Source organism: Capricornis sumatraensis, chromosome 2 (assembly GCF_032405125.1).
Source record: "Capricornis sumatraensis isolate serow.1 chromosome 2, serow.2, whole genome shotgun sequence".
Classification (NCBI taxonomy): Eukaryota; Metazoa; Chordata; class Mammalia; order Artiodactyla; family Bovidae; genus Capricornis; species Capricornis sumatraensis.
In genome coordinates, this window is record NC_091070.1 from 75,731,949 (window position 1) to 75,754,531 (window position 22,583).

General features: G+C 38.4%; 2 protein-coding genes and 1 pseudogene across 2 annotated transcripts; 1 reads left to right on the forward strand and 2 right to left on the reverse strand.

Annotated features, from left to right (window-relative positions):
* On the forward strand, positions 1-951 carry LOC138073361 (olfactory receptor 11H7). The gene has a single exon (XM_068965026.1). The coding sequence runs from the start codon at positions 7-9 to the stop codon at positions 949-951; it is 945 nt and encodes a 314-aa protein (XP_068821127.1). The 5' UTR covers positions 1-6.
* A 9,936-nt stretch (positions 952-10,887) lies between these two features.
* Positions 10,888-14,121, reverse strand: LOC138073809 (polypeptide N-acetylgalactosaminyltransferase 1-like; annotated as a pseudogene).
* Positions 14,122-15,905: 1,784 nt separating this feature from the next.
* LOC138073332 (olfactory receptor 11H6-like) lies at positions 15,906-16,856 on the reverse strand. Its single transcript, XM_068964991.1, has one exon. It carries the CDS (start codon positions 16,848-16,850, stop codon positions 15,906-15,908), a length of 945 nt encoding a protein of 314 aa, XP_068821092.1. The 5' UTR covers positions 16,851-16,856.
* Positions 16,857-22,583: the final 5,727 nt, after the last annotated feature.

Here is a 22,583-nt window from a genome sequence, read left to right on the forward strand (position 1 = left end):
GAGACCATGAATAAGTCAGGAGTATCTACTGTGACACAGTTTGTCTTGTTGGGCTTTCCTGGTCCCTGGAAAATGCAGATCATCTTCTTCTCACTGATTCTGTTGATCTACATCTTGACTGTAACTGGGAACATAGCCATCATTTGTGCTGTGAGGTGGGACCACCGACTCCATACCCCTATGTACGTGTTCCTGGCCAACTTCTCCTTTCTAGAGATCTGGTATGTGACCTGCACAGTCCCCAATATGCTGGTCAATTTTCTTTCCAAAACCAAAGCCATATCCTTCTCTGGTTGCTTCACTCAATTCTACTTCTTCTTTTCCCTGGGCACAACTGAATGCTTCTTCCTCTGTGTCATGGCTTATGATCGCTACCTTGCCATCTGTCGTCCACTGCACTATCCCACCATCATGACTGGGAAGCTCTGTGCCATTCTAGTGTCTCTTTGTTGGCTCACTGGTTTCTTAGGACATTCAGTTCCTATTCTCTTCATTTCTCAACTACCCTATTGTGGTCCCAACATCATTGATCACTTTCTGTGTGATGTGGACCCTCTGATGGCATTGTCCTGTGCCAGCTCACCCATAATAGAGCATGTATTCCATTCTGTGAGCTCTCTTATCATCATTCTGACCATTTTGTACATCCTTGGATCCTATACCTTGGTGCTCAGAGCTGTGCTTCGGGTTCCTTCCTCAGCTGGGCGGCAAAAGGCCTTCTCTACCTGTGGATCCCACTTAGTTGTTGTATCTCTGTTCTATGGAACCATTATGGTGATGTACGTGAGCCCCACATCTGGCAACTCAGTTGCTATGCATAAAATCATCACACTGATATACTCTGTAGTGACACCAGTCTTAAATCCCCTCATCTACAGCCTACGCAATAGGGACATGAAATTCGCCCTCCGTCAGGTCATCTGTGCAATGAGAATTATGCAAACTTCATGAAAAGGTTTTGTGAAACTCGATGACTCTCTTCCTGCAAGTGGTAAAATAATCCTCTTCTTCCAGTCTAAACCGATTTGGTTCTATTCATAATCATCATGGTACTTTTGTGAACAGCAAGATTCATCACATATTTGATTATATTCTGATGCACTTTTAGTTTCATAAATGTGGTTCCATAGGAAGAGACTGCCACCTGACCATATGGTAAAAATAACTCTTAAAAATTCTTAATATTTGCTCCCAGGAAGATTTCAACTTTTTCAATGTGAAATCTCTGGCCACACAACTTTAAAAGATACAAATCAAATTGGTTATTTGCTTACATGGCTGTCTAACACTTTGTTTAAAGGACACATAACACAGGGGCTTCCCTGGTGGTCCAGTGGTTAAGACTCTGTGCTCTCAATGCAAGAGACGCAGGTTAGATCCCTAATCAGGGAACTAGATCCTGCACACCGCAACTAAAGATCCAGCACAGGGCAACAAAGATCCCATGTGCCACACCTAAGACCTGGCATAGCCATATAAATTTTTTAAAAGACACATAACTCATAAGATGTCCATTGCCTCGAATTTTTGGCAAAACCCCACACATCGCTGTCAAATACACTAAGAGATTATTAAGCCAGTGTTACAATTTTTAGTTCATCATCTTCATCAATAGTATACAAGGGGAGGGCTAGGAGTTTGTTTGAAGCTATGAGTAAGAATATTGTTGGTGAGTTGTCAGTATCCAATCCTCATAAGGAAAATTAAAATTACATCAAGAGATCCACTCAGAGAGCTTGCCCTTGTCCCCTGAAGTTTAAGAGACACATGTTCTATCCCTAGTTCACACCTGGGGGAAAAAATATGCAAAGACTATAAAAGAGCTGGCTATGAGAGCAAAGTAGAAAGAACTGGGCTATAACTGGAGGAAACTGAATTCTCACCAGTAATATCACAAATACAGAAATTTTGGGCCTAGTTGAAACTCATAGAAGGTAACAAATTTGAAACATCTTGAAAGAGATCCCTCCCAAAAGTATCACCTGAAGAAGTAAGGCAATCCCCAAAGTTAGTCTATATGGAATGGGTCACTAGAATCCAGAAATGAAAGAAATAATAAGTAGCCAGTCAATTGCCCACATCGGGGAACTGCAGTTTAGTATGCTCCCCCTCCTCACCAAAAAAATAAATAAATCCATGAAATAAAAATTAACATACAAACTTTTGTCAAGCCTGTAATACAACAATACTAGTAAAGGAGAAGCCTTTCTACCAATAATTGTCTCCCCTCTCAAACCTAAAGTAACCAGAGGCAGTACAGACTTGTGGGAAGGGAGAGATGAAAGAGCAGAGGGGAAGTGGATCAAAGAAGTAGAAGCCTGAGTCAGACTGTCTTGCGGAATAAGTTTTAATTTGTACAAAAAAATAAAATTTGGTTTCAGATTGTACCTGGCTTTTAAAAATCCATGTATTAATACTAAAAGTAATCAGAAACACTATCATATTTGTCCAAGATAATACCCACACGTGGAAACAAACAGAACATCAGAAAGTATTTGCAGTAGACATGGTCAGAAAACTAAAGTTTCTTTATGTTTATACCCTCCAATATCCAAATCATACCATTAAATAGTTACAAGTACAAATGTTTAAACATTGCTGTAGTTCAAAAATGGGATAAAACTCTCACCTGAAGACCAAAAGGTATCTCTTTGAAAGTCCTCCTGGGCAACTGGAGAGTACTATGCCTCAAGGGTGGGTTCAGTTCAGTTCAGTTCAGTCGCTCAGTGGTGTCCGACTCTTTGCGACCCCATGAATCACAGCACGCCAGGCCTCCCTGTCCATCACCAACTCCCACAGTTCACTCAGACTCACATCCATCGAGTCCGTGATGCCATCCAGCCATCTCATCCTCTGTCGTCTCCTCCTCCTCCTGCCCCCAACCCCTCCGAGCATCAGAGTCTTCCAATGAGTCAACTCTTTGCATGAGGTGGCCAAAGTACTGGAGTTTCAGCTTTAGCATCATTCCTTCCAAAGAAATCCCAGGGCTGATCTCCTTCAGGATGGACTGGTTGGATCTCCTTGCAGTCCAAGGGACTCTCAAGAGTCTTCTCCCACATCACAGTTCAAAAGCATCAATTCTTCGGCGCTCAGCTCTCTTCACAGTCCAACTCTCACATCCATACATGACTACTGGAAAAACCATAGCCTTGACTAGACGGACCTTTGTTGGCAAAGTAATGTCTCTGCTTTTGAATATGCTATCTAGGTTGATCATAGCTGAGAAGCTCTATACAGTCAGCAAAAACAAGACCAGGAGCTGACTGTGGCTCAGATCATGAACTCCTTATTGCCAAATTCAGACTTAAATTGAAGAAAGTAGGGAAAATCACTAGATCATTCAGGTCTGACCTAAACCAAATCTCTTATGATTATACAGTGGAAGTGAGAAATAGATTTAAGGGCCTAGATATGATAGATAGAGTGCCTGATGAACTATGGAATGAGGTTCGTGACATTGTACAGGAGACAGGGATCAAGACCATCCCCATGGAAAAGAAATGCAAAAAAGCAAAATGGCTGTCTGAGGAGGTCTTACAAAGAGCTGTGAAAAGAAGAGAGGCGAAAAGCAAAGCAGGAAAGGAAAGGTATAAGCATCTGAATGCAGAGTTCCAAAGAATAGCAAGAAGAGATAAGAAAGCCTTCTTCAGCGATCAATGCAAAGAAATAGAGGAAAAGAACAGAATGGGAAAGACTACAGATCTCTTCAAGAAAATTAGAGATACCAAAGGAACATTTCATGCAAAGATGGGCTCAATAAAGGACAGAAATGGTATGGACCTAACAGAAGCAGAAGATATTAAGAAGAGGTGGCAAGAATACACAGAAGAACTGTACAAAAAAGATCTTCATGACCTGGATAATCACGATGGTATGATCACTCATCTAGAGCCAGACATCCTGGAATGTGAAGTCAAGTAGGCCTTAGAAAGCTTCACTACAAACAAAGCTAGTGGAGGTGATAGAATTCCAGTTGAGCTGTTTCAAATCCTGAAAGATGATGCTGTGAAAGTGCTGCACTCAATATGCCAACAAATTTGGAAAACTCAGCAGTGGCCACAGAACTGGAAAAGGTCAGTTTTCATTCCAATCCCAAAGACAAGGATAGGTAGAAGGATCTAAAAAAAGGTAAGAAAAGGAATCAGAAAATGTGCTTGGAAAGCTACTAAAGACAGCTTGAAATATCCATTACAGTTCTACCTTAATTGAGCCCCAATATTTTAATGACTCAGCTGAATTTATTAGCTGAAAAAGGAACAGAAATATTTTGTATAAAACTCAGCAGGTCACAAGTATCCTACTGTTGCAACTTACTAGATGTTGAATGTGTATTTATATCTTTCATTAAGATTCAACTCACATATCACTTCCACCAGAAAAACCTTTCTAATATCAGCAGGTTCAACTGTGTCCCTCTGTCATGCATCTAGAAGACACCAGATCATATTCCCTCATTGTACTTGCAGATGCTTTGAGGTAAGTCTATTATGTGTTTGCGTGTCTTTCCTTAGACTATAAGCCCTATTTTTCATTTTTATCCCCAGCATCAGCATGTTAACTAACTAGTAAGCAGGTAGTGAAAGAAACAGGTTTTGGAAATGGATGAGTGAACTAGTTCTTGATCAGTCCTCACTAGATTTAAATGCTTTAGTCTCAAAGCTAACTGGTTATTTACATTTTTAGTATTTAAGAAGTTATCTGTTTTTAAAACTACATTTGGATACATGCTTTTATTGCAAACTAATGTACACTTGTCATAAATTTTTCAAACAATACATACAAGTATAAAATTAAGGGTAAATGTTCCCATCCTTCTTTCTCACAATCCCATTTCCTACAAATAACAAGTTTAATACTGGTCAGTTTCTAACATATATAAGCATGCAAATTCATACACATATAATGGTTTTAATTTCTTTAAACTGATTATATTATATAAATATTTTTAGTTCTCTCAAAATTTTATAACTTTCTAATCAAATGAATACAAACATATATGCCTCATAACTTAAAATTGTCTTCTTTGTGAATAAACAGTAGGGCTTTCCTGGTGGTTCAGATGGTAAAGAATCTGCCTGCAATGTGGGAGACCCAGGTTCAATCCCTGAGTAGGGAAGATCCTCTGGAGAAGGAAATGGCAACCCACTCTAGTATTCTTGCCTGGTATCCATGGACAGAAGAGTCTGGTGGGCTACAGTTACATTAATTTTTCCCCTATTGCTAGATTCATTTTTAAACTGCCTTGTTCTCACATAGGTTCAAGATATAAAAAAAAAAAAAAAACACAACAGTTCTAGGAAGGATCTTGTTAGAGGCAATAATAAATCTATCACAAATCCATTTTTAAATTATATGATATGCCATGCATACATAAACATCTATGTAATATAAAAAGAATTTTATAAGTTTAAAGAATATGAAATTCAGAAATATCTTTGAATTTCTTTATTCACAGTAGAAAAACATGGAATATTATCCACACTTTATTAGCAGCCTGTGAACCTGTCACCAAAATCAATCTCCCTATGCAACAAAGGGGGAAAGAGAATTTTTGTGTTAATTTTCTTGCTTTTCTTTAGCTTTACCACTCATCTCTCAATAAAAATGATAGAGCAGGAAACTCCAAAGACCCATTCCTCTACAGAGAAACTGAAAATACAAGCAAAAAATTATCAGAATCAGCTTTATTAAAATTCTGGAAAATATTCAAAAATTTGCAACAATCAAATGAATACTCATCAAAAAAAAAGGCAAACAAAACATGGTAGGAGAACCTTGTGACATTTTAGCTTACCTTCGCCACATCCCCTTTGCCCAGATTGCTTCAGTTCAGAAGCATTTTAAAGATAGCAGGCCATATTCCTAGAAGGGATTCCTGGTTCCAGAGGAAACAGAATGGACCTCATTCTCAAAAGTTTCCTGTTTGTTTTGACCTATCTAGGGGTTCCCTAAAACATTTCAACAAAGGGTTTGCCTTCATTTCACCTAACTTAGAATTCTTTCAGAGAAACAGCCACATGGAGGATATTCCTCAAAAACACAAAGGCAGACTAAACAATCGCTGCCACCCAGGGCAAAGGGTATCAATTGAGACAAATATTAGACACACTAGGGCTTTCATGGTGGTCTAGAGGTTAAGAATTCACCTCGCAGTGCAGGGGAAACCTGTTTGACCCCTAGTAGGGAAGATTTCAAACGCCAAGGCCATCACAATGAGAAGCCCAGGCAGCATGACTAGAGAGTAGCCCCCACTTGCCACAACTAGAGAAAGCCCGTGCACAGCAATGAAGACTCAGCACAGCCAAAAATAAAATAAATAAATAAATATTATAAAAAAGAAAAAATAGCTGAAAACTTCCCAACCTAGGAAAGATATAGTCATCCAGGTACATGCAGCCAATAGGTCCCAAGACAGATTCAACTCAGAGAGGACTTTATCCATTCATCTATTGATGGACATTGGGTTGTTTCCAATTATTAGTCATTAGAAGTAAACTGCTAGGAACATTTGTGTACAAGTCGTTTGGGGGGAATATCCATTTTTTCTTTTGGGTAAAAAACTAAGGGTGAAATTGCTTTATCAAATAGGACATGCATGCTTAACTTTGTAAGAAGCTGTCAAACTGTCTGATCCAGAAATTTCACTCCAGGTATTTCGAAAGGAAGCAAAAACACTAATTGTAAAAGATTCATGCACCCCAAATGTTCACAGCAGCTTTATTTATAATAACCAATATATGGAAGCAGACATGAGCACCCATCAACAGATGAATGAATAAAGAAGATGTGATACACACACACAATGAAATACCACCCAGCCATGAAGAAAATGAAATTTTGCCATTTTCAACATCGTGTATAGATCTGGAGGATATTAGCTTAGTTAAATAAGTCAAGACAGAGAAAGACAAATACTATATGTTATCATTTATATGTGAAGCCTAAAAATAAAAGAAAAATGAATGAACATAATAGAAACAGACTCATAAATACATAGACCAAACTACAGTAGTGGTTATCGTGGGGAGAGGGAAAAGGGGAGGGGCAAGACAGTGGTAGGGCACAAACTTCTATGTAGATAAATAAGTAACAAGGATATATTGTACACCACAGGGAATTATAGCCAACATTTTATAATAACTTTAAATGAAGGATAATCTCTTATATTGGAGTATAGTTGATTTACAATGCTGTGTTAGTTTCAGGTATACAGCAAAGTGATTCAGTTATACATATACATATATCCATTCTTTTTCAGATTCATTTCCCATGTAGGTTATTATAGAATATTGAGTAGAGTTCCCTGTGCTATACAGTAGGTCCATGTTGATTACCTATTTTATATACAGTAGTGTGTACACACTAATCCAAAATTCCTATCCCTTCCCCCTCACCATTTTTCTCCTTTGGTAACCATAAGTTTTCAAAGTCTGTAAGTCTGTTACTGTTTGTAAATAAGTTCATTTGTACCATTTTTTAGATTCCATATATAAGTGGTATCATATGATATGTCTCTGTCTGACTTACTTCACTTAGTATGATAATCTCTACATCTATCCATGTTGCTGTAAATGACATTATTTTGTTCTTATTTATGGCTGGGTAACAATAAGAAATTGAGTGAAAATATACAAAATACATCATTATGCTCTGGAACTGTAAGACGTTTTCCTCATGCTAATGCACAGATAGCAATAGTGAAAACAGCAGCCCAAAGGTAAGGATTCTAATTACTACTGTTTAGTATATAGCCCATGAGATCACTAAGAGTGGGACACGACTGAGCGACTTCACTTTGACTTTTCACTTTCATGCACTGGAGAAGGCAATGGCAACCCACCCCAGTGTTCTTGCCTGGAGAATCCCAGGGACGGGGGAGCCTGGTGGGCTGCCATCTATGGGGTCGCACAGAGTCGAACGTGACTGAAGCGACCTAGCAGCAGCAGCAGCAGCATTCCATTGTGTATATGTACCACATCTTCTTTATCCATTCCTCTCTTGATGGACATTTATGTTACTTCCATGGCTTGGTTATTGTAAATAGAGCTGCATAGAGCATTGGTTACATGTATCTTTCTGATTTGTGGTTTTCTCTGGATATATTCCCAGGAGTGAGACTGCTGAATCATATGGCAGTGGTGGTAGTGGTTTAGTCTCTAAGTTGTGTCTGACTCTTGCAACCCCACGGACTGCAGCCTACCAGGCTCCTCTCTCCATGGGATTTCCCAGGCAAGAAAACTGGAGTGAGTTGCCATTTCCTTCTCCAAGGGATCTTTCCAATCCAAGGATCAAATTCGGATCTCCTGCATTGCAGGCGGACTCTTTACTAACTGAGCCACCAAGGAAGCTGAATGACATAGTAGTGCTATTTTTAGTTTTTTAAGGAACCTCCATACTGTTCTCCATAGTGGTTGTACCAGTTTACATTCCCACCAACAGTGTAGAAAGGTTCCATTTTCTCCACGCCAATACTGGTTTCCAACTCATGAACAAGTTATATTTTTACATTTATTTACCTTTCATTTCCCACAGCTATGTTTTTGGCTTCCATTGTATAGGTCTTTCATATCTTTTATCAGGTTTACCTTTGTCAATGGAATTTTCCAGGTAAGAATACTTGGGTGAGTTGCAATTTCCTACTCCAAAATTCTTAATTTCTCATAGCTATTATTTTTTCATATCTTTTATCAAGGTTATTTCTATTTAATATTTTTGAAGCTACTGTAAATAGCATTTTTATATATCAATTTCTGCTTGCCACTATTACCTGTATATAGGATACAAGATATTTTTGTATAAAATTCTTTGATCTTAAAATCTTTCAAAATTCATGTTGACTTGAAACAAGACTGCCAGATATTTCTCCAGGAACAAAAGGAGTTTATTCAGGATCAGCCTAGAATTGCAGTTCAGTGTCTACAATCATGATGACCCACATCAGCTCCCTACATGGTCAAGGGAAGGAGAAGGCTACAGAAAACAGAGTCCATGGTCTTTCATGGGCTGAGTGCTTGCCAGGATAGAAGAGGAGCTTATCTTGTTGCTGGGCTCTACTACCGTGGCAGGGCAAGAAAGTTTCCTTTCTGGTTGCCTAACTGTTTCATTGAAGTTTATGTTTATTAATAGTTTACACTCACTTGTTAATTCTAGTAGCCTTTTTGTAGATTTCATTGGATTTTCTATATAGATTATCATTTCATAGCCAATGAAAACCAATGTACTTCTATCAATGTAGATGCCATTTATTTCTTTTCTTTGTGTGATTGCACTAACACTTCCAATACAATGTTGAATAGAAGTGGTAAGAGCAGACATTTTTGCCTTGTTTCTGAGTTTATGGGACAAGCTTTCAATTTCACCATTAAGTATTGATATAATGTTAGCTATCAGGTTTTTGAAAATGCTCTTTGAAGAAGTTTCTGTCTATCCAAGTCTGCTTATTAAGCTTTAATTGCTTATTATCTGTCTCTCTGGGAAGAATGTAAGCTTCTCAAAGGCAGGGACCTCATCTTCTGTACTGATACAAACCCAGTGCACATAAGGAGGTAAATAATTGTCTTTTTTTTATTTTATTATTTTTAATATAAATTTAATTGGAGGTTACTTTACAATATTGTAATAATTGTCTTTAAATGAATGAATGAAATGTATCAACCCCAGATGCCAAGTGATTATTTTTTTTTACATCTTCAGTCGGATTTTGTTTAAAAAAAAAAAAAAGCAGCAGATCAGCATTACAATTCAAGAACCTAATCTAAATATGCACTTGACAATGAAGCACATCTGCACAAGGAGTGAAAAAGTTTTCCAAAAAACCGTCAAACATACCATCTTCAAATACCCAAATTACAAATCACTTCTGCAGGCCTTTTGTTGACTGGAATCATAAACAAAGAACATGTTTATTGCTGTGAAAACAAATCTGTAGTAGAGTAGTATGAATCTTGGTTGTAAAGCATAATCAGTTGAATCAAGTTAGGAAGTTGAAACTCTAATAAGAAATTTGTATGTGAGAGAGGAAAGCCTGTAAGCTGGTTGACCCAAGAACAGCTGAGATATCTAACTTGTTCAGTAAGACCAGATACAACTTTAAATCTCCATTTTTTGAAAGGAATTAAAAATTACAATTCCAATAGCCCACAAACAAACAAACAACAACAAAAACTGTAGAAAGCAATTAAAACTATGTTCAAAGAGTCACTTTTTTCAGCTCAATTTCAGCACTCCAAGGGGGAAAGAAATTCATGACTATCATGGATGACAACAGAATGAATGTCGTTGGAATCAGTTATTTTTCCCCACTGAGGTATAAAATCTATATAGAAATTTGATACTATACTGTAACAAATTGTACTTCTCATAGTTCTGTTTTAATTTCCTTTAAATCCTGTTTAATATAGTTTGTCTTTTTAATTGTAAAAATATTTTCATGCTTCTGAATCTGGTTCCAGTTCTTTTTCATTTATTTTTATATCAGTATTTAATATACTGGCTACCAGTTCTAAGACGTCTCTTCATTATGACAGCACATTCAGCAGAAATCACTGACGTGCAAGCAAACCATAAAAGGTGCAGCTCTCTGGAAAGCACAGTTCATAGATTATTTCAGTCTGAGTATTCTTTATGATGATTCTTGATGAACCACTCTTTCGATCTTGTAAACATCAGTGTGCACAGTCTCGCTACTATGTAGTTGCATGTCCTTGGAAAGGAAGACTGGTTCAGAGCTAGTGAAAGTGAGGGCAGTCTAAAGTTTTAATGGCTGATAAACTGTACATCCTGTAGGAGGAAAGCACTTCTTTTTTGCTCCTTAAGAATGTGGCAGAGATGTATGCTGAGGTAGCTCAGTCAATCCTTATGTTTTCCTTTTTTTTTGCAAATTTGGCCTCAGAATATTTCTGGAAGGGTGACATTTCGAAGAAGCCACTGCTAGAACCGGCTTCCATTGCACTCTCTGATACTGGGTACTTGGCTGTCCTCATCTGTAGCTTTATCCAGGCACTGGTTACTATTCACATGCTACAGGGTCAGTTTCACTGGGTCATACTCCCACAGCTGGTTGCCTTTTAGGTGGTGGCATTTGAGCATTGTGACTGGGTCATTAAGTTTGGAGACATCCAAGCAAAGGTCATCTGTTCTAATTTCTTTGTTGGCAATGTAAGAGAAAACCTGATTACCTCCCATACCATGACAGTTAAATCCCAGCTTTTTCAATCTCTTTTCTAGCCATGTTATCTAGGCTCTGATTTGTTTCCACATTTCATATCTCTCCCAAAGAGAAATAGTGATGTGAAATCTGAGAATCAGGATAAATATTCTCTAGGTACAAAGAGATTGGTCTGCATTCGAGTTTGTGCTTTAGACCAAGTCTTGATGATATAGCTCCATAATCTACCTTTGTAATACCTGGAGAAATGATAGAGAAGAAATTCTTGAATTCATCCATCCACACTTCTGCAAGTCGTCTGTTATTTTTATTGATACTCTGCCTCCTGGAAATGTGTAGGGTGTATCTTTCTGAAACACATGTCCAACATGTGAGCAAGTTCAGTTCAGTTCAGTCGCCCAGTCGTGTCTGACTCTTTGCAACACCATGAACCACAGCACGCCAGGACTCCCTGTTCATCACCATCTCCCAGAGTTCACTCAGACTCACCTCCATCGAGTCCATGATGCCATCCAGCCATCTCATCCTCAGTCATCCCCTTCTCCTCCTGCCCCCAATCCCTCCCAGCATCAGAGTCTTTTCCAATGAGTTAACCTTTCGCATGAGGTGGCCAAAGTGCTGGAGTTTCAGCTTTAGCATCATTCCTTCCAAAGAAATCCCAGGGTTGATCGCCTTCAGAATGGACTGGTTGGATCTCCTTGCAGTCCAAGGGACCCTCAAGAGTCTTCTCCAACACCACAGTTCAAACGCATCAATTCTTCGGCACTCAGCCTTCTTCACAGTCCAACTCTCACATCTATACATGACCACAGGAAAAACCATAGCCTTGACTAAACGGACCTTAGTCGGCAAAGTAATGTCTCTGCTTTTAAATATACTATCTAGGTTGCTCATGACTTTTCTTCCAAAGGAGTAAGCGTCTTTTAATTTTGTGGCTGCAATCACCATCTGCAGTGATTTTGGAGCCCCCAAAAATAAGGTCTGACACTGTTTCCACTGTTTCCCCATCTATTTCCCACGAAGTGATGGGACCGGGTGCCATGATCTTCGTTTTCTGAATGTTGAGCTTTAAGCCAACTTTTTTGCTCTCCTCTTTCACTTTCATCAAGAGACTTTTCAGTTCCTCTTCACTTTCTGCCATAAGGGTGGCATCATCTGCATATCTGAGGTTATTGATATTTCTCCCAGCAATCTTGATTCCAGCTTGTGTTTCTTCCAGTCCAGCATTTCTCATGATGTACTCTGCATAGAAGTTAAATAAGCAGGGTGACAATATACAGCCTTGACATACTCCTTTTCCTATTTGGAACCAGTCTGTTGTTCCATGTCCAGTTCTAACTGTTGCTTCCTGACCTGTATACAGATTTCTCAAGAGGCAGGTTAGGTGGTCTGGTATTGCCATCTCTTTCAGAATTTTCCACAGTTTATTGTGATCCACACAGTCAAAGGCTTTGGCATAGTCAATAAAGCAGAAATAGATGTTTTTCTGGAACTCTCTTGCTTTTTCCATGATCCAGCGGATGTTGGCAATTTGATCTCTGGTTCCTCTGCCTTTTCTAAAACCAGCTTAAACATCAGGGAGTTCACGGTTCATGTATTGCTGAAGCCTGGCTTGGAGAATTTTGAGCATTACTTTACTAGCATGTGAGATGAGTGCAATTGTGCGGTAGTTTGAGCATTCTTTGGCATTGCCTTTCTTTGGGATTGGAATGAAAACTGACCTTTCCCAGTCCTGTGGCCACTGCTGAGTTTTCCAAATTTGCTGGCATATTGAGTGCAGCACTTTCACAGCATCATCTTTCAGGATTTGAAATAGCTCAACTGGAATTCCATCACCTCCACTAGCTTTGTTCATAGTGATGCTTTCCAAGGCCCACTTGACTTCACATTCCAAGATGTCTGGCTCTAGATTAGTGATCACATCATCATGATTATCTGGGTCGTGAAGATCTTCCAAAGTTCTTCCACACTGCCAAATCCTACAGGAAATTTCTAGGTTTTCTCCTCCCCAAATATCCATTCCAGCATCATACCTTCCAATTTCCTGAAACTAATCTCTGTCTATAGTAAAAGGCCTCCTGCCATTGTATGTGTTCTCACAGGAAGTCTGATCACCTTTCCTTCTGTCCATTTCTCTTTGGGGAATGGGATACCAGTGAAAGTGGAGCTTCCAGTTGAATCCACCATAGGTCATGTCAGAACCTGCCATGTACTCAAAAGTATCATCACTGATTACATCTATGATAGGACAGACCACTGTCTTCCTGTCATGTTTGATCCTGGCTAAGAGAGGTTCCAGCCACCCCACTGTGCATTCACAGTGCACCTCTAAAAAGGTGATCACTTTGCCTTGAGACAAAGCAGCGCCTTTTAACCTAGCTCTGATCAATCCAGAACCTTGCTCCATTCGAACAACGTGAACAGGTACTTTTAATTTTTTCACATAACTCTCTAGAGGTCTTTTCAAAAAAGTCTCTTTCACTGGCATCATCTACTAGAACAATTTCTTCTAGCATGTGTCTTAGTAAGCGATTAATGATGCTATGAAGAGTTTGCAGAAGTGTGCTCCAAGCCTCATTTATGGAAAACAATCATCACACTGGTTGTAGGAAGGTTGTCTGGATACACCTTTGTTTGACACCCTTCTAACCTAACATCTGGTAAAGATCTGTTGAGTGCAATCATCTCACTTGCCATTAGATTGAACTTATTGACTTTAAACATCTCTTTCATCTTTTCTTGATCCTCTTTGGGAGTGACAACTGGTTTCCGCATTTCTCCAGGACCTTCATGAGGCTTTTGTACTGGCTCTTGAACATCCCCAGCAGGAAGTTCTCTCTCTTTTTTTCCGTCACATGTGTTGCATTCACTGAAGTAAAGCAGCAGGAACATATCCAAGAGTACCCAAATCCAGAGGTGGCTAGGACCACCTTGTAGTATGCAAATTTTCTCATGGCACTTTAAGTCAAAGGCAAAATTTTAAAATATATTACATATATATAAATATATAAAGATCATGAAAATTATTCCAATCCAGTTTCATCAGAAATCACTTTCATAACCCCGAAGTGGCTTTTCAAGTGAATTCACCTCCCAAATCCACATGTCCCGCATCTCCAGCTCTCTGCAAGCGGCAGCGTCAGTCCCGCCGGCCACAGTACAGGTGCTACTCTCGGGCCGCTGTCCGCTGTGCCACCTTCTCGGCCACGCAAGTCATTTTTGACCAAATGGTCAGGTCAAATTACCTGGACCTGTCATCAATTTCCTCTTCATCTGTCTTGTTTCAGCATCTTAAACATCACTGTCTTTTGCTCTTTGTCTGCTTTTACCTTTTTTGGGTGGTGCACTCAACATCTTCCTTCAGGTGAAACTAACCCAATTTTATAGCCACTATATGCTAATCCTTTTTAAATGTAAGCCTATTTCCAGGTATCTTGCACAGTTAGAAAAGGTAAGAAAATGTACTCTATTTCTTATTTTTAAATGGGTTTAAAAAGTGGCAGGAAAAGTAACTTCTATTGCTACTGTCATGAGCGTTTGAGTCATCTATAGTATGCCCCATAATTTTTTACACTTTTCCCAACCAACATAAGATTTTTATTTCCCCATCACATATTTATTTTAAATAGTGACTCTATAAGATTAATCTGTGAACTGGTGATGATTTAGGTGTACCAGAATTTCTTGAGTAACATTAAAATAAGGATTTCCAGGGTCCACTTTAAAGATTCTGATTTAAGAAATTTGGCAAAAGGCTTGCAAATCTATTCTTTTAAAAAGCTCCCAAAGTAATAATGAAACAGATTTGGGAGATAGTGCTTTCAGTTCAGTTCAGTTCAGTTCATTTCAGTCGCTCAGTCGTGTCTGACTCTTTGCGACCCCATGAATCACAGCATGCCAGGCCTCCTTGTCCATCACCAACTCCCGGAGTCCACTCAAATTCACGTCCATCGAGTCAGTGATGCCATCCAGCCATCTTATCCTCTGTCATCCCCTTCTCCTCCTGCCCCCAATCCCTCCCAGCATCAGAGTCTTTTCCAATGAGTCAACTCTTCACATGAGGTGGCCAAAGTACTGGAGTTTCAGCTTTAGCATCATTCCTTCCAAAGAACATCCAGGGTTGATCTCCTTTAGAATGGACTGGTTGGATCTCCTTGCAGTCCAAGGGACTCTCAAGAGTCTTCTCCAACACCACAGTTCAAAAGCATCAGTTCTTCAGCGCTCAGCCTTCTTCACAGTCTGGATAGTGCTTTAGACCATTATTAATCTTTTGGATGTCAATTAAGTAAAAATTTTGGCTCAATTTTTCTATTTCCACCTTTCTGGATAAAAAGGTGTGAATGCTCTACTCTCCGTCAGGAGTAGAGCAGAGAGAACAGACATCTTTAGGTCAGAAAAATCAAGTGTAAGAATGGATACACTTAATAGAGGTCAAAAATGCATGAGGTCAGGAACCAGGTAGGTCATCACCAATAAAAGCGCAAGTGCTTCCTGGAGACCAGGTTAGAAGAGTCTAATGTCCAGACATCCAGGACATTTGATTCAAATTACCATCCACTAAATCTGACTTAGCAACAAGGTCTGATTTAGTTTAGTGTATTAATTTTATTATTGAATAGGCAGCAATAGATCATTTTAAGTCTGCATCTCTAGATACAAATGAATAAAGACCTATTTTTAAATGGGGAATAGAAGCAAGTAAAAATAATCATTCTCATCTTGATCCACTCATGGTCTCTCACTCACTTTGACTAATTTTTGTGCACTTCTGAACTTTTCTCAATGCAGCCTTCATGTCCTTGTTCCGGAGACTGTAGATCAGTGGATTTACAAGTGGAGTCAAGGAGGAGTAGAACAAGGTTACAATCTTCTGTATCCCAGCTGGATTTCCAGAGGTTGGGCTGATGTACATGACCATGAGGGTTCCATAAAACAATGACACGACTACCAAGTGGGAACCACAGGTGGAGAAGGCCTTACGTCTGCCAGCAGCTGAAGGGACACGCAACACTGCTCTGAGAACCAGGGTGTAAGACCCAAGAATGAAAAAGAAGGTGATAAAAATAATAAGAGAGCTCAATATAGAACAGGAAAGCTCAATTCCAGGGGCAGGGATGCAGGACAGAGCCAGAAGGGGACCAGGATCACAGACAAAATGGTCAATGATATTGGGGCCACAAAAGGGGAGTTGTGTGATGAAATAGATAGGGACTGGATAGCAGAGGAAGGCTGTTACCCAGCAGAGGCCCACCAAGTTCATGCAGAGACGGCTGCTCATGATGGTAGGATAGTGGAGAGGTCGGCAGATGGCCAAGTATCGATCAAAAGCCATGAGGGGCAGTAAGAAGGTCTCGGTGGTGCCCATGGAGAAGAAGAAGTAGAACTGGAGGAAGCAGGCAGTGAAAGAGATGGTTTTGGTCTCAGACAGGAAGTTCCTTAACATATTGGGAACAGTGGTGTTGATGTAACACATCTCCAGGAACGAGAAGTTGGCCAACAGAGTGTACATGGGAGTGTGGAGTCTGTGATCCAGCTTCACTGCAAAGACAATGGCCCCATTTCCCATCAGTGTCAGGATGTAGGACACAGAGAAGAGCACAAAGAGGAGGACTTGAACCTCTCTAGAGCAGGGAAAACTCAGGAGTATGAATTCAGTCACCGTGTTGACTCCTGACACATTCATGGCTTTCTAAAGGGTGAAGAGAAAAAAATTACAATCACAAAGATGACTTTATTCCTCAATCCTCAGGAATATTTCCTCTTAAGAAGCTTCCAAAGCTCTCAAGATCCTATTATTTTATTAAATAAATAATAACCTAACTATACTACTGAAGACTGTCAAACTTTAAGAATGCTTGATATGATCTGACTTTGAATTTTGGACTTTCTCATTCCTCTTTCAGTATTTTCTCAGATACAGCAATGACAGGATTGTATGCAACAAGCAGCTTGCAGGTTAGTGACAATACTTACAAATGTAAGTAAGTATGATAACTATGTATTTTTATCTATAGAATAAAATATAAAAGATTCTTAATATTGGACACAGAATTTCAATTACTCAGATCTTTGGAATTACAGACACAAATGACAGGAAATGGAAGAGAGAGGTAAAAGTAACATAAGACATTGAAATCTTTATGCATTTCATTTTTATTTTGGATCAGTGTTGCAACTATAAGTGTTGACATCTTAACACAATCTGATAACCAAGACAAAAAAATGTCAAATCTGCTATCCTTTCTTCAGTATTCATCATTGTTTGTAGTTCAAGAAAAGTTTGAAGTCCAGATACCTACATAAAGACTTCCATATGGTCTCATCTTTTACTTATTGAATTAAAATATTTCTTTAAAACTTTGGTCTAAGTCAAAACTCTATTTTAGAACAACTTTGTTTTTAATGTGAGCAATGTATCTGGTGTATCACTTAAGCATTTTTGAGGTTTTTGCCCGAGGTGTTAGAATTCCTTGAAAGGCCCCTATTCTGGTTTAGGGACAGTTTCAGAAAATAACAAATACTTACAATGCTATTGTCAGTAGTTTGATCATATTCACTTGTTTTCTGAATCCCCTCTGTTAGTAAGGGTCAGTTATTATTTGCGCCAAAATGACCAGAAGTGACATGACTGAATCATGATGCTTATTCAGGAAAATATACACACAGAATACAGACCCAGACACTTTTAATAAAAGTTTTCCAGCCAAGAATGTTTATTAATGTATTAGTTATAACATTGATTAGTTTCCATATCACATAAAGTTAGAGCTTTAAGAATAATCTTGATGATTGCAATTAGTGACACAATGCATGAGAGAAATTCAGAATTTTTCATATCACACTGTAAGGCTTCTCTTCAGTCTGTGAATAGATCATATACAGCAGAGCAATGCTGTGAAGAATTCCCTGAAGCAGGAATTGAGAGCTACCCAGAAGCCAAAGCAACCTTGAGAAAAAGGTGGAAATAGCAAGAAGTATTTGGTGCTAATGTGTAGGAGGATTCCAATGGCTTTAGAAACCATGTGGGAGTGAACTCACCAATCTGAGTTGCTCAATCGCCTTGCTCTCCCTCCTTGCAGCAGAGACCATAGGCTCTGTGGCAGAGCCAAACACAGCTAAAAACAGGGAGGCTTAAGTACAAGGAGGGCTTAAACAGGGAGGGCTCCTCCCAACTGCTTTGCCAGTTATTTCCAGATGTCACTTTGCTAACAACTATTTTCCCCCCAAAAGTTCTGACTGGGTACAACTCCTTGATTAATAAGAACAAAATTTACATATGGTTGAGGTTCCTTCCTCATCTTCAACTCTCTCATTTTCCTTTTTCCCAGCCCTCTTAGTTGTAATGATGAGTCTCCTTACATTAATTCATATATCTTGAGGTGTCACTATTTTTACGGTCACACAAAAGAAGGCAGAGTTAAAGAGCACACTTAGAATTGTCTTATACTTTTACCTCTTCTGAACCAATCTCCTCATAGAATTCATGAGTTTGACTTATCTTCTGTTTTTGCTGCAGCAAAAGGCAGGCAAGATGAAGGGCGTGCCATGCTTGGGAGCCAACAGCCCAGAGAGGGAGTTAACCCTGCTGGACACTGATATTGGTTTGGAGAGAAATTGGCATATTTGCTGCACAAGAAAGACTTGTCTATGTTGCTCTGAAACCTATTATATTCCTCCAAAGGGTTATAGTCTTCTATGAATTCCAAAAGTGATAATTTATGAGGAAAGATTGTCAATAATATTCCAAATACTCCCTTCCCTCAGGAGTCCGCTAATTGGAGCCTTTGAGACCCAGTTTCTCCAGTGATGAGGGATGATCTCATGCTATTTTTAGACCAGATGTTTATTTTGTCCTAAGGACAGGTTACTCTCATGACGGTGCAAACACTACAGCAGCACCAGCTTAAACACAAGTTTTGTGTTTATCTTATTCCTTTACATTTCTTTTACTCATTTTTGAGGCTGTTTGAAAGTTTGGAATTCTTATTTGTCAATATCAGTTATATCATCTGAGTTCTCATTCTCTTTCCTATTGACTCACTCAATAGTTTGAAAAGGATTATTCCTGGTTTTTGGTAAAAGGTCTTCTTTCCTGGGCCACCTTTGTGCTTCTAGCATGATCCTGGTAAGTATATTTCATGTTGAACGGGACCCAGAAACAGAGACAATGGTGCAAGTGGTGAGATGCCAAATTTCTAGAAGATACCTCCCCATCCAGCCCTTTATAGTATTTCAAGCTGTGCTCAGCAGGTGTCCCTAAAAGGTGGCATAATTTGTGAAATTTTCTTGCTTATTTTAGATAAAGCATTCCTGAGAGAAATGACTCAGACTTTTGGACCCCTTTCTTTTCTTTTTCATTGAAGTATAATTGACATATAATACTATATTAATTTCAGTATATTATAATGATTTAATAGTTGTATGTATTACAAAATAATCACCACATCTACTTAATATCCATCACTGTATATAGTTATAAAAGTTTTTTTAATTTATTTATTTTTTAATTGAAGGGTAATTGCTTTATAGAATTTTGTTTTCTGTCCAACCTCAACATGAATCAGCCATAGGTGTACATATGTCCCCTCCCTCTTGAATCTCCCTCCCATCTCCCTCCCCATCCCACCCTTCTAGGTTGATACAGAGCCCCTGTTTGAGTTCCCTGAGACATACAGCAAATTCCCATTGGTTATCTATTTTACATATGGTAATGTAGTTTCCATGTTACTCTCTCCATACATCTCACCCTCTCCTCCCCTCTCCCTGTGTCCAAAAGTCTGTTCTCTATGTTTCTCCATTGTTGCCTTGTAAATAAATTCATCAGTATCATCTTTATAGATTTCATATATATGCATTAGTGTACAATATTTATCTTTCTCTTTCTTACTTCACTCCGTATAAAAGGCTCTAGGTTCATCCACCTCATTAGAACTGACCCAGAGGGATGGTATGGGGAGGGAGGTGTGAGGGGGTTTCAGGATGGGGAACACGTGTACACCCATGGCAGATTTATGTTGATGTATGGCAAAACCAATACAATATTGTAAAGTAATTAGCCTCCAATTAAAATAAATAAACTTATATTTTAAGAAAAGAACTGATTCAAATGCATTCCTTTTTATAAAATGTTTTCTTGTCATAAGAATTTTTTAAGATCTATTCTCTTAAAAAATTTTCAGATATACAATAAGTATTCTTAACTAAGTCACTATGCTATATATTACATACCCAGGACTTATTTTATAACTGGAAGTTTGTACCTTTTGACTCTCTTTACCCTTCTCACCACCCCACCTCAAACCTCTGGCAACCACTGATCTGTTCTCTGTATCTATGAGCTTGGTTTGGGACAGGGCGTGGGTGTTTTGGGGGTTTTTAGGTCCCACATATAAATGAGGTAATAATATTTGTCTTTCTCTGTCTCATTTATTTCATTCAGCATAGTGCCCTCAAGGTCAGTCCATGTTGTTGAAAATGGCAAGACTGCATTCTTTCTATGGCTGAATAATATTCCATTATATATACATATATATAAACATCTTCTTTATCCATTCATATGTTGATAAACACTTTAATTATTTCTATAAGTTGGCTATTGTAAATAATGCTCCAATGACATGTGGGTGTATACCCTTTCTAATTAGTGCTTTCATTTCCTTTGGATATATTCCCAGAAGTGAAATTTCTGGATCATGTAGTAGTGCTTTTTTAGTTTTTTGAAGAATTTCACACTGTTTTCTGAGGTGGCTGCACCAATGTGCATACCCAATAGTGCACAAAGATTCCATTTTTTTCCCATCCTTGTCAACACTTGTTATTTCTTGTCCTTTTTATAATAGTCATTCTAACAAATGTGAATTATCTCATTGTGGTTATGATTGTAACTTCCCTAATGGTTAATGATGTTGAGCATCTTTTCATGTACCTGTTGGTCGTTTATATGTATTCTTTGGAAAAATGTCTATTTACTATATCATGTCTTTCATCAATATTATTTACTTGTGTTATTGCAAATGTTTTGGAACTTTCATGTTGAATATTATTATAACACTTTCATGTTGAATATTATAATAACAACACTTTGAACACCATGGGCATTTTATCTCATTTCTATTTTAATAAAAATGATTCAAGCAACCCCCCAAAAAAAGTATATTTAGATTTAGATCTTATGCCCATTTTTAATGGAATTACTTTTCTCTTTTTTCTTTTTTCTTTTTTTTCTATTCAGTTGCATGGGTTCTTTATCTACTTTGGAATATTAGCCCCTTATCAGATATATGATTTGTAAATACTTTCTCCCACTCAGTATATGTTGCCTTTTTCTTTTGCTGATGGCTACTTCACTGGGCAGAAGCTTTTTAGTTTGAGATTTTATTGCCTTTGCTTTTGGTGTCACAGACAAAAATCATTATGAAGACTGATGTCGAGAGGCCTATTGCCTGTTTTCTTCTACAGGTTTTATGATTTCTGGTCTTACATTCAAGTCTTTAATCCATTTTTAATTAATTTTTGTTTATAGTGTAAGATAGTGGCCCAGTTTCATTTTATTGCATGTGGCTATCCAGTTTTTCAACACTATTTATGGAAGAGACTATGCTTTCCCTATTGTATACTCTTGCCTCCTTTCCCATAAATTAAATCATATATTTGTGGATTTGTTTCTGGGCTCTCTGTTGTGTTCCACTGATCTGTGTATCTGTTTTTATACCAAAACCATACTGTTTTCATTACTATAGCTATGTAATGTAGTTTGAAATCAAGAAGTGATTTCAACTAATTATCAGAGAAATGCAAATCAAAAACAAAATAAGGTATCACCTCACACCTGTTAGATGGTTATTATCAAATGAACACAAATAACAAAGTTTTCAAGAATGTGGAGAAAAAGGAAACTTGTACACTTTTGGTGGAAATGTGAATTGGTGTAGCCAAATGGAAAACAGTATGGAGGTTCCTCAAAAAACTAAAAATAGAACTATCCTATGATCTAGTATTTCCACTCCCAAATAAATATACAAAGAAAATGAAAACACTGATTCAAAAAGACACAAGACACAAGTATAGACTCTATATATAAAATAAATATGTTACAAGGCTATATTGTGCAGTACAGGGAATATGGGCTTTCCAGGTGGCTCTAGTGTTAAAGAACCTAACTTCCATTGCAGGAGATGTAAGAGGCCTGGATTCAATCCCTGGGTTGGGAAGATCCCCTGGAGGAGGGGACAGCAACCCACTCCAGTATTTTTGCCTGGAGAATCCCATGGACAGAGGAGCCTGGTGGTCACAGGAGGTCACAGGAGTAAGACATGACTGAAGCAACAGAGCATGCACACAGGGAATATAATCAATATTTTATAATAACTTTAAGTGGAATGCAATCCCTAAAAACTCTGAATCACTATATTACACA